The 12,832-nt window shown below is 35.8% G+C and overlaps 1 protein-coding gene across 1 annotated transcript; it reads left to right on the top strand.

Annotated features, from left to right (window-relative positions):
* Positions 1-296: 296 nt before the first annotated feature.
* Positions 297-7,575, top strand: LOC112503440 (AUGMIN subunit 8-like). Its single transcript, XM_025107480.1, has 8 exons — positions 297-1,639; positions 1,718-2,467; positions 2,552-2,741; positions 3,136-3,255; positions 4,483-4,599; positions 4,670-4,759; positions 5,975-6,082; positions 7,181-7,575. Exons 1-8 carry the CDS (start codon positions 297-299, stop codon positions 7,229-7,231), a joined length of 2,769 nt encoding a protein of 922 aa, XP_024963248.1. The 3' UTR covers positions 7,232-7,575.
* The last annotated feature ends 5,257 nt before the right edge of the window (positions 7,576-12,832 follow it).

Here is a 12,832-nt window from a genome sequence, read left to right as displayed (position 1 = left end):
ATATTGTTGAATTCCAAAATCGAGGTTAAATATAGGGTCGTTAACGACGAAATTGGGATTTTTTACATAATTAGTTTAGTTGAAGGTTTAGGGCTACTAGGGGATCAAGATTTTAAAATAATGCATTCAATTTTGGTGTAGGTTGTACTTTTTAGTTGTTAGAAAAATGATCTTCTTATAAAGTAATTCTAACATGTTCAATACTTGGTGCATATGCAGATTGTTCTTACAAGGATAGGTAAATGTGTTGATCATGTGAAAGAAGATATAAATGTGGTCGGATTTCAATAGTGTGGATGGATGTTCATGAATCAGATCGCTCATCAAATAACCCAAGACCACCATCAGATCTTAAGGAGTCTCATATTAGGTCACAATCACCTACATTAACACGTATTCCTTCTTCAAACTCAACTGAAACATCTGCAGTGTCATCATCTACTCCACATAGATCTGTATCATCAGAAAAGAGGCGACATGCAACACTGCCATCACCATGGGGACTGCCCACTGCTGCAGTCCATGGTGTGGGAGCTGTGGCTAGAAAGGTGATTAGCAATAGGCTCACAGAGTCTTTATGGCCTTCAAGAAGGAGCAGTTCAAGTTCTCATCTTCAATCTGATGCATCATCTATACCCAATGCTAAACGAGATAATTTTTCTAATGAGTCCCTTTCTGATCACACCTCTAAGACATCCTTGAATGTTGCAAATGAAAAAACTGCAAAGTTGCCTGTATCAAGTAAGCCTACACCTGAGAGGGAGAAGACTCATCTCAAAGGAAAAAAATCAAAACCTCTAGGTGGCTCACATGTTAGACCAATTAATCAGCATCGTCGGCCTAGGAAAACAAATCCTAATGTTATTGATCAGTCAGAAAATTTGAAACCTTCAGATGGCTCAGATGTTAGCACAATAAATTCTAATGTTATTGATCAGTCAGAGAATGCAAAATGTCCAGATGGATCAGATGTTAACAAAATAGGTTCTAATGTTATTGATGAGTCAGAGAATTCAAAACCTCCAGATGGCTCTGATGTTAACACAAAAAATTCTAATGTTATTGATGAGTCAGAGAATTCAAAACCTCCTGATGGCTCCGATGTTAACACAACGGCTTCTAATGTTATTGATGAGTCAGAGAATTTGAAACCTTCAGATGGCTCACATGTCAGCACAGCAGGTTCTAATGTTATTGATCAACCAGAGAATTCAAAAATTTTAGATGACCCACATGTTAGATCAGTTAATCAAAATCGATGGCCCAGTGCAATAGATTCTAATGTTATTGGTCGGTCAGTAAATTCAAAACCTCCAGATAGTTCACATGTTAGACTAGTTAACCAGCATCGATGGTCTGAAACAATACGTTCTAATGTTAGTGATCAGTCAGAAAATTCGAAAGCTCCAGATGGTTCTCATGGTAGACTAGTTAATCAGCATCGGTGGCCTGGCACAATAGGTTCTAATGTTTTAAATAGAAACATTAATCCTTCTAATGAAGTTGTGAAAACTTGTTTCACACCTGATACAGGTGTTAACCTCAAGAAAATGTTACCCAATTATGCTAATAAGCCCATACAAGAATCTTCAAGTGATGCTATGAATCTATTATCATCATCACTTGTTGATGATGGTAGGTTGAAGGCTGACAAGTCAGAAAGAATATCTGCGTCAGTTGCTGATGATGATAGGTTAGAAATTGACAAGTTACAAAGAATATCCAATCTTGTTTCAAGTTCATCACAACCATCTTCACCAAGGAAGTCATATAGTTTAGCTTCAAGAAGTGTTAGTTCATCACGTACAAGGGTCAACCCTTCACCTGCTTCTAGAGGGGCTAGTCTTGCCCCCTCCAAAGGCGTCAACTATTCCCCTATTGTTAGAGGAGTCAGCCTTACCCCTGCCACCAGAGAGGTCAGTCTTACCCGCACCTCCAGAGGGGTCAGTCTTACCCCCACAACTAGAAGGGTCAATCCTTCCCCTACTATCCAGGAGGTGGATCCACTCCTTCCCTCTAAAGAGACCGACCTTTCCCTTGCCACTAGAGAGGTCAACCCTTCTCTCATTACAAGAGGAGGCAGTCCTTTTCCCGCCACCAGGGGGGTTACTCCTTCCCTAGCTACAAGAGAGGTCAGTCTTACCCCCACCATTAAAGGAACCAGCCTTACACCTCCTGAAAGAGGGGTCAGTCCTACCCCCAACGCAAAATCAGTCAGCCCTCCACCTGAAAACAATACTCCCATAACGCCATCTAGTCCAAGACAATCCTACAATTCAAATACAGTTTCTAATTCCATGGGAATTGGCCCTTATCCCATTAAAGAGATCAGTCTTGCACCCACGAGAGGGGTCAGTCCTACTCCTTTGAAAGAGATGAGCCATTCCCTTTCTACTAGGGGGGTCAGCCCTAGCCCCTCCGGTAGAGGAGTCAATACTACTTCCACAAGGCCATCTAGTCCACATCAGTCTTGCGATTCAAATACAGTTCCTATCTTCACAGAAATTGATCCTTCTCCTTCCACTAGAGGGGGCAGTCATCGTTCTCGAAGGTCATCTGGTTCAAGACTATTCTTCAGTTCAAGTATCCTTTCTATGTTCACGAAATATGCTGACAGGCAAAAGGAAAAGAATAAAGAAGATGCCCGACGTTTAGATCTACTTCGCAATATACAAGTGCAGTGGCAATTCGTTAATGCGAGTGCAGAAGCTGTGTTGGATCTTCAAAGGGTAACTGCTGAGGTTTGTATCTTTAGCACTACTGAACATATATTCAATTTCTTTAGTTGTAGGCTTACATTTGTCACTTTCCTATTGTTCATGGTTTTAGCTTCTTTTATGCGTTGCACAAAATTTCATTTGATCCACTGCTTCTTGGTTAAGGTAAGATGCTTTAAAATCTCATCTTACAATGCATTGAAATGAATTAATGGAATAATGACCTCACAAAGTGTATAGAATATGAATTTGGAGTTATTGCAGTGCAATACATGAATATACAACTTAATTTCTGGCTTTTGTTCCAAAGTTGTATTATTGGCCCTTCAGCTAAATTTTCATGTAATTGGTTGCACTTTCACGCATACATCATTTGGAGAAGACTTGATAGTGATAAATATTGTATTTTGTAATGCAGAATTCTTTATTCGATATGTGGAGAACTATCTTAGAACTATGGGATTCTGTAGCTGCAATGAAAATGGATATCAACCAGTTGATACTGCAGCTAAAGCTCTATGCTATTTTATTCCGACAAGTAATGCATTTTCTTACATTGTTCTAACTGCAACTAAAAATTGTTCTTGGATTCCGTAAAGTTTGCACAAAAAGTACTCTTTTTTCTCTGCAGCAGATAGAACTGTAATTTCAGCTGGAACAACTTATCAAGATTAGGAAAAAATGAACAGCTAGAATACCGAGGATTGACATCATTTCTTTGATATCATTTGTATTATACACAATGTTTTTATTGAAAATTAGACAAGAAACTTGCAATTTAGCAAAATTATGGACCATCATTCATGTCCCAGTTTAAAAAAAAAAAAACTTTAGAGATTATGTTGACTATGGCCAAGCTGGAAAAATCTATAAGTTTAACTTCTCTGTTCACTACATGAGGAGAGCTTGAATATGTCATTGTGCTGAATTTATGATGATGATGATGATGATGATAGTAGGTCATGATGATGCTGATAGTAGGTCTTTGTGATCTATGTCATTCTTTTGATGGTCTGGCGCCAGAATTAGATAAAGTATTAGTAACTTTTTTTTCTGTCTTCTTGTCATTTTATGTGTACTCTTTTACACTTCTACATAAATTAGAAACTACTAGTTTGGCTTGTTCTATGTTGACTAGGGTCAAGCCGAGCTCATCAATATGAGTCGAAGTTGTAATCAGCTTCTCCTGATACTACTTAGGGAGGGCCTGAATGTGTCTTTGTGCCAACTGATGATGATCATAATAATATGAAGTGTTTCTGATCTCTGTTATTCTGTTGATGATCTGGTGTCAGAGTTAGTTATTATATTTTGGAGTTTATTGTTTGTGTTATTTATAAGGATTACTTGCACTTCTTAGGCTATGTTTGGTAAACTAGCTGATAAGCTTGTTGTTGGCTGATAAGCTACTTATGTTTGGTAAAAACTAGATGACATTGTAAAATGATCTAATAGGACGTTTTGCAAAATTAATTAGAAAAATACAAGGGCGTAATTGGAAAAAAAAACATGGCAAAAATCCCCTGAAGCTTATTGAAACACTAATATAAGTTGTGATTCAAAAATCTAGCTTATGCATAACCAAACAAGGCTTTTTTCTAATATGCTCAAAAGAAAAGCTAGTTTATGGTTGCCAAAAATGGCCTTAGTAAATTAGAAAGTACTAGTTCTGCCAGTTCTACCCATTACATTCTCTTATCTTTCTTTTTTCTTTGTTTATTTAATTATTGTTTTATATCTCTCATTCCGGCATCTTGTGCCTCAGATGGCCTATATTGATGAGTGGGGGTTGATTCAAAGGGAGTACGAATCTGCTTTATCTGTTACCACTACAGATCTATATGCGAGAACTCTTCGACTTCCTACTACTGAAGGGGTACAGGTATGTCATTTCTTGAAAGGCTACTTACATCACTTAACATATCGAGTAATATTCAATTTACAACTCACAGGTAGATGTTAAAGCTTTGAAGTTGGCTGTTTCATCAGTTGTCCAATTAATGCAGACAGCAACGTCCTCTATAGAGTCTACACTATCAAAGGTGAGATTTCTTTTGCATTCTATATCTAGGTTGCTGTTAGCTATGTGAAGTATTTTCAATTACCTTCTGGTACCAATTTGTGCAGCATGGAGATCATTTTTGTAAATGGCAACATGGATATTACTTAGTTTTGCTCCTTCCTTTTTGTTATATCCCATTGTTTCATAGAAATTGGGCATCTCATTATTGGTGGATGTTATCTAGGACACATATCTCTTGACTGATTCATATGCATTACGTGAGAGGTCGTCCATTATGTGGTTTACTGACCATGATTAATTCACCCTACCCGCCCTACCTAATATACTATAATCTAGATAAATCAAACAAATCCAGTAAATCCCATATGGAACAGGGTCTGGGGATGGTAGGAAATACATTGCTGTTTATGTAATGACTACTATGATAAACCGACAATAAGAATTAGGTAGCTTAGGAGGGGCAGAAAGTGGTATAAGGGGGGAGGTGTATTTCGGGGAATATACAATAAGTTGTGTTATTCTGTTTGAGGGGAGTTATAAGTAAGAGATATGTTGGTTGTCAGGTATGTAATTTCTGTATACTGACTTTTGGCGGGAGCGTGGGAGATCCCAACTTCTCGAATTGCTGGAGTTCCTTTCAATCATTCAATTACTACTGCAATTTCTCTATCTTCCTTCAGTGGTGTATCATATTATAGTCTAGATTTTGAATTATTCATTACCATTGGATCATACAATTTGGGGGGGGGGGGTGATGCATTGTTTTCAATCTGGTCCAGTGACAACATTGACCATGGATCCACTTCCTATATATATATATATAGGGGGCAAATCAAATGAGAGCCAGAAAAATGTTGAACTATGAGAACCAGTTTCACATCTGAAACGTAAAAGTGTTGTTTCAAAATTGTTTCACATTAGTGTAAATACGTTTCATTTATAAAAATCATATAAACACACACGCTTGAATTATAACACCACCTTGAATTCTAGCCTAAAATGAAAATCATTGAATGGTTAGGCTTTGTTCTCAACATTTTTGAGGTTCGCAATTGATGCCCCTGTCCCATATATATACACACGAAGGAGAGAGAGAGAGAGAGAGAGATCTCATCATCTATTAAGGAAGGTGGTAGACGGGTAAACTGATTTGATGTTTTCAGAAGTATGGAGTCTGTTGGGGGATTTATGCTTAAAAGTAGTCCATCTTCTGACTATCTTTGGCTTGTTACAGTTGGACGGAACACATATCCTGGCCTCAGAACTTGCCAAGATAGTATCACACGAAAGATTTCTTCTTGATGAATGTGAAATATTTTTGGCTTCTGCAGCTCCTTTACAGGTAAGAGCATTCATTATTGTGAGTTGGAATATTAGATTATATCAAATAGATATCACTTGAAAGTAGTTACTCTTTTCAACATCTTTTGAATGTGTTGTTAGACCCCATAAAGATCAGCATGTGTCATCCAATAGTTTGGTTGCTTGACACTATATAGATATGGTGCCAATTGATTCTATAATGGATTATACAACTTTGGTTTCATAAATAATAGTTATATCACTTGTTTTTCTTCTTTTTCATTTTATTATATGTCTCTCGTGTGTCCCTGTTTTCTTTTGTGTCGTTGCGTGCTTGCACACACTTTTGTTTTTATGCTGGTTTTTTTAACTTATCTTTGTTCTGCAAGTCGGGGGTCTTCACGGAAATAACCCCTCTCTCTCTCTCTACCCTTTGGAGTAGAGCAAAGGTCTCCATATATCCTCCCCTACCTTTTGTGAGATATAATGGGTTCTCTGGTTTTTATTTCGCATTTATCTTTTACTCTGTTAAGCTCTTTTGGCTTGTTTATCTTTTTTTAATGATCTTAAGAGGGGGTGCAATCTTGTTTGGTATGTTTATCAATAGCTACCACACATGCTTGCTACTTTACCCATTTCAAATTTCTAGAACACCCCTCAATTATAATAAATAAGAGCACTCGGTCAAACTCTATCCTATTTATCTTTTATAGGCCCGGGGCTCCTCCTCATAGCCGTAGGTCGCAAGTTTGAGTCTCTTGGGCTACGGGGATTTTCATGATTGTTATCATCAGGGTCTCATGAGATTAGTTGAGGCCACCAAAGCTGACTCAGACACTCATGGTTACCAAAATAAATAAATAATAATAGACAAATATCCAAGAGGGGTTTTTCTTGATTGTTACTATATGTTTTAGTTTTAGAGCATAATTTAGACATTCACTGAGATCAAAAGGATTAACCCATAATCAGATAATCACGAGTTAGTCTTAATTTTCCGGATGCTATTCCGTTAAGTTATCGTTTAGAATTTCAACTGAAACAAATTCGGCAGCGAGTGGGATATATAGCCAGCATCGTCCTTATGCATAACTTGATTTTGTCTTGAAATTGGATCTTTTTTGTTCTTGTTTCGCAGATAGAGGAATGCAGCCTTAGGAGCCAACTCATACAGTCAAAGCGCGAATAACTAGTTACTTTCAGAGGTAAACAATTCCTCCTTGACTTCATCTAAACCAAACCAAACGGACCTAATATATCAACTCATAAGTAGGGTCAGGGAGGTGGGATGTACATAAACCTGCCCTCTACCTTAAAGAGTAAAACAGTTGTTTCATTGATCCTATGTTAGTTGTATTTAGTCTAGTTGGGTTTGCCTGGCTGGTTAGAACTTGTTTAATTATTTGTTCATTGCACCCTCCCAAGTGTGGTTTAGAGATTAAAAAAAATAGAAACAAAATTACCAACTTATTTTTGTTTTATTTCTTGAGCAAAATACATAGATACACCTTGTATATCACTAATTTTTCATATTGTATATGATGTTTTCTTTCGCATTTTTCTCTCATAATTTAAGGAGCGTTGAGAAAACTGTAATTAGTGACATGTTGAGCATTAAACTAAAAGCCCATACAAAATGAGCACCTAGGAAAMAAAGATTGGGACCTGAAGTGGTAGAACCCGGTGAACCAGGCGTACTACTGAACATTGATTCTCTCTCCTGAACAAGCATTTGAAGTGGTTGAAGCTTGTTTCAGTAATTTAAAAGGTTTTGAGTTCAAATCTTACATTTGTATATTGTCATCAGTTGTATTGTTACAAAATATGAATTAGTTTATGTCACCATTTTTACTTGTCTTTTTGTATCTGTATGTTGTCATTCTTTCAAATTTGGTTATATAAAATAGTACAGACCAAATCTCTCTGAGCCGCCTTACACAGTTACACCCGGAGGTGGGATCTGGTGTTCAGCCCGGAGGGGATCGGAGAAATAGGATTGGATAGACTAATTGTCTGTTCCACGTTTTGATACAACTAGAACACGACTATACTAATTATCAGTCTTGAATTTGGTAAGCTGAACATGACGGGATAAAACTGTAAAAACGAGCAAGGTTATTCCACTTTTTTAGGTGGAACAAAATATCTCTATTTTTGTTCCATCTTGCTCTTGTTCCATGACATGCTAAGTATAGGACTAGTTTTTATATCCCCGTCCTGTTTCATCGAGTCAGCAATCAAACGCACCAAAAAGAGCCACTATTCACCCCATTTGATCCCCATTGTCACCACTGTCAACCAGGAACAAAGCTTTGCTCTTAATGTTAGTTGCATACATAAATCAGTACTACTTTTAAAGTCAACTCTTTTATTTATGCATATATATATATATATATAGTCGGTTTCATACGAAAACAATAACCAAATAAGAAAATAAGAAAGCGATGGAATCACAAGTGATTTTACATTAAGGGCACGTATTTTGACCGTGATGTGAGGTTGCAAGCTATGTCGCCCGCACACCCTTTTGTCAACCTTTAATATAAATCACGTGTGATTTTATACGTGATTTGACTGTTTTCGTATTCTCTTATTTTAGTTACTGTTCTAGTTTGAACCTCCCTCTCTCTATATACAAAATATATATGTCAATTTTCAAGTATATGTCAATTTTCAAGATCTTCGAAAACATGTAAGCAAAAATAAGCTACGTTCGGTTTGTAGGAATTGAAAGGATTTTGGGGGATCTGGTATTGATATCCATTCTAATCCTGTGTTTGGATTGTAAGATTGCTCGGATTTGAAATACTAGGATTTCTTTGAAATCCCTCAAACATAGGATTTTGAAATCCCATCGGAGTGGTTGGGATTTCGAAGTATTTGTAAATAATAATTTTAAAATATGTTAAAAATGTTTGTTTTCAAGTAACTGATTAATAATAAGATAATTTAATTATTTGTAATTTGTTATTACAAATTATTTATAAATAATGGAATTCAATTACATTTTAAATCCTAAAAACCAAACACACCCAAATATTCCAATTCCAAATCCAAATCCCTCTAATTCCATATCCTTTCACAAAATCCAAATCCTTTCAAACCATTCCATCAAACCAAACGTCACCTAAATGTTTATGAAAATCGCTCAATAAGGTATGTCTGAGACAGCTAACTAATCACGAATTTTTGAAAGGGAGCTAAACAACAAATAATATCGACAAATTCCTTCGCATTTTTTTTATTAACCTGGATATCCAACCCGCTATGAGAGCTGACTAATCCCAAGGCGTTTTGACCTTTGGAGCCAAACTCAAACCAATCAGGCACCACCCTTGTAGTTAAAATTCCTTCGCATTTATATTGTCTGGAAAAATATTTTAATGGTTTCAAACTTATTTACCGTATTATTAGATTAATAGTGTTTGCTATTCAAAAATTAGTTTTCGGTTATGTGAACGTTTGTTGTGTAATTTATGCATTTTAGACACGTTATCTAAACAAATTTATACCATATGATGCAATTTTAGAGAAGATTTTACCAACTTTGAGACGTTTATGTCGTAAACAAAGGAAAACGTTGAAATAATCTCGAAATCGATATAACATAATTTGCAAAATTTTGAAGGGCCGTTTAATAAGCGTTTATCCAATAAGTGCTTACCGAGTAATTTTCTTTACCGAATGAACATGGCAAGGGTTTAGAATCTTACCCGGTTAGAGCGGTCAAATGATGGAGAATCTTACCCAGTAAGAGTGGTGAAATAATGGAGAGTCTTACCCAGTAAGTAAGAGTGACGACTCTTACCCGGGTAAACGCTTACCGGGTAAATTTTTGCGTATTATATCGTTTTGATGCACTACAAATTTACCCAGAAAAATAAATTATAGTGTTGACTAATATCGGTAAGTACTTATCGGGTAAACATTTGAGTAAACGGCCCCAAGTATGAAAAGATATGAAATGTATTAAATCGGCATGCAAGACGGATGTCATTTAAGGTTGGATACTTAAATATTCCAAGAATTGAAAAAAACCTTTTTTAAATTGATATTTTTTTAGAAAAAATGCATGATTTTAAGATATTGTAACCAAGATCAAATATTAACATAAACAAGCTGTTTTATGATCCGTTTATTAAATACTTACATGGGTAAGCGTTTAACAAGTCACATTATCTTACCGGATGAATATGATAAGGACCACAAATCTTACCCAGTAAGAGCGAAGACAAGAACCGAAAGTCTTACTCGGTAAGTGATGGCGACAACCCTTACCATGTTTAGCGCTTACCGGGTAAATTATTACATACAATGTCATTTTGGTGGACTCAAATCTTACCCTTGAATTTTACCGGTAAGCACTTACCAAGTAAGTGTTTAGATAAACGGTCTCTTATATTTAGGGTAGAGAAAATGTCCGTTTAAGTCATACCTTCCAAGACCCAATTCCAAATAAGATATACCATATATGTTTGGGTTTGATTTGGTTTGGTTTAAACTAGGTTCGAGTTGCACTCATTTTAACTAAGGGGCTGCTTACCAAACGCTTACTCGGGTAAGCATTTACCAAGTCACATTACTTCATCGGATGGATATGGTAAGAACCAATAATCTTACATGGTAAGAGCGAGACAAGAACCAAAAGTCTTACCCAGTAAGTGAGGGCGACTACTCTTACTATAGTAAACACTTACCGGGTAAATTGTTGCATATGATGTTGTTTTGGTAGACTAAAATCTTGCCTGGTAAGTATATAATAGTGTTAAATTGTATTGGTAAGCACTTACCAGGTAGGTATTTGGTAAACGACTCCTAAATGGTCTTAATTTTTAAATTTTGACTCGATGGCTTTTAAATGAACAGATTATGGTAGAAAACATCATATATCTGGTGTAAAACACGCCATGCCTCAGTGAAATCTTGAAAAAAAACCCGAAGGTAAGATTTGTCTGTAATATAACTTTCATAAACCGTCATTTAACGAAACGAGCAGATAAAGTTGTATGGTCTTTGATGGATTATAACCCTATCATTCCAAGCTTGTAGCCCATAAAACAAAAAAGATTGCGTTTTTGGGCTAGATTTGGCGAGGCTTTGGGGAATTATGTAACATTTGGTGATGTCGATGTCAAATTTATCGTGTACTTCGTGATAACCCTTTTATAAATGAGTATCAACGTCATCAAATGTTACAAGATAAACAGGTTAACAATCAAAATGAGTACATAATTGAAAATTTTGAAACTTTATTACATCGATGGAGAAATACGTTACACTACGTAGCAGCTACGTCAAAATTTATTACATCTTGATGAATTTTACCTAGTTATTACTAGGCATGGGAATTGGCCCCGACCCGTCGGGGCACCCGGCCTACCCGCCCCGGTCGGGGACGGGGAATCCCTGTTAAACCGGGTCTCGGGGACGGGGATCCCCGTTTGGCTCAAACCGGGGACGGGGACGGGTATCACACTCCCCGCCTCGCCCCGTACCGTACCCGTATATATATTAATTGATAAATTATATTATATATTATTTATTTATATGAAATCGGTAAATAGTAATTTCTATTTCAATATATTTTGGATATTACTAGATGTGGTTTTGGATATTACTCAATATGTTTTGGTACATGTGATATTAATTTTTTTTTTTCCGATTTATTAATTATTATATGATGATGTATATTTTTTGTATTAAATTAAATTTCTTTTGATTTTAGGTTTATTGGAAAAATGTGAGATTTAAACATGTGTAACGTCTCACACATTTGATTCTAAAAAAAACTTATACAAACAGGAAAAAAATGCCCGTTTCCCTGTTGGGAACGGGGATGAGAATGTGATCAAATTCCCCGGTGGGGAACGAGACGTGGACGGGGACGGAGATTGGGTTCCCCGTCCCATCCCCATCCCCATCCCCGCTCCGTTACCATCCCTCGTTATTACTACAAATTATTAGTAGTATTCAGGGTAAAAGTACCTTAGCAAAAGAACATGTTTTTATTTTAGAAAATATATGTTTAGAAGACTTATTTAAATGTTTATAATTCAAAAATATCTAATACTGATTTAAAGCTAATGATGTAGCGGAAAATCTCATCTACTCTGAATTCGAATCTATGCATTGTCAAACCCTTGTGGCCATAGAGGTTCATCTGCAATGACTCTAGACATTCGTGGACGACTAGGGATTAGCGGTGCATGTAAGGTGGCTCACAGTTACATAAAACTTAACATGGTGCATGAAAGTTGGTCCGAAAACCCATAATTACAAAAAATATAAATTCAAAGTTGGTTGAAGGATAAGTGTGTCATTGACGATTGAGATAGACATATTAGAGATAGGTTAGAACCGATATATCTCATGCTTATCTATTTGTAACTCATCTTATAAAAATTATGGTTAATGGAAATATCTGATTTCTAATCTCTACTTATTGAGTTATTGTTGTTTAATTTCGTTTTTTCCTAAAACAAAATTTTATCTATACTATATTATAAAGCATTTGACAAAAACTCTTAAAAACTATTTTTTATGCACGAAGTATTGTTTATTAATGCATATTACTTAAAATTTAAGATTACAAGTAAATTGTACATAAGTACAACTTACTAAAGCTCCATATTTGAATTCGTATAGCTAATTGCAAATAAACATAATCAAATATTGGATAAATATCTCATTTTAAATATAAAAAATCTAAAATATAATTAGGAGAATCATTGAGTTATAACAGAATACTTAGTTATTATCTTTATAAAAAAAATATTATTAAACCTAAATT

The sequence above is a fragment of the Cynara cardunculus genome, unplaced genomic scaffold (genome assembly GCF_001531365.2).
Source record: "Cynara cardunculus var. scolymus isolate 2C unplaced genomic scaffold, CcrdV1 Un_Scaffold_3005, whole genome shotgun sequence".
Lineage (NCBI taxonomy): Eukaryota > Viridiplantae > Streptophyta > Magnoliopsida > Asterales > Asteraceae > Cynara > Cynara cardunculus.
This window is presented reverse-complemented; position numbering and strand designations above follow the sequence as displayed.

Bases quoted from the DNA above. Each gene is read 5' to 3' on its own strand.
- LOC112503440 (XM_025107480.1), top strand. From the start codon at position 297: ATGGATGTTCATGAATCAGATCGCTCATCAAATAACCCAAGACCACCA. The intron at 2,468-2,551 runs GTCTTGCGATTC...TCGTTCTCGAAG, and splicing joins AGGCCATCTAGTCCACATCA to GTCATCTGGTTCAAGACTAT. The intron at 4,760-5,974 runs GTGAGATTTCTT...GGCTTGTTACAG, and splicing joins TAGAGTCTACACTATCAAAG to TTGGACGGAACACATATCCT.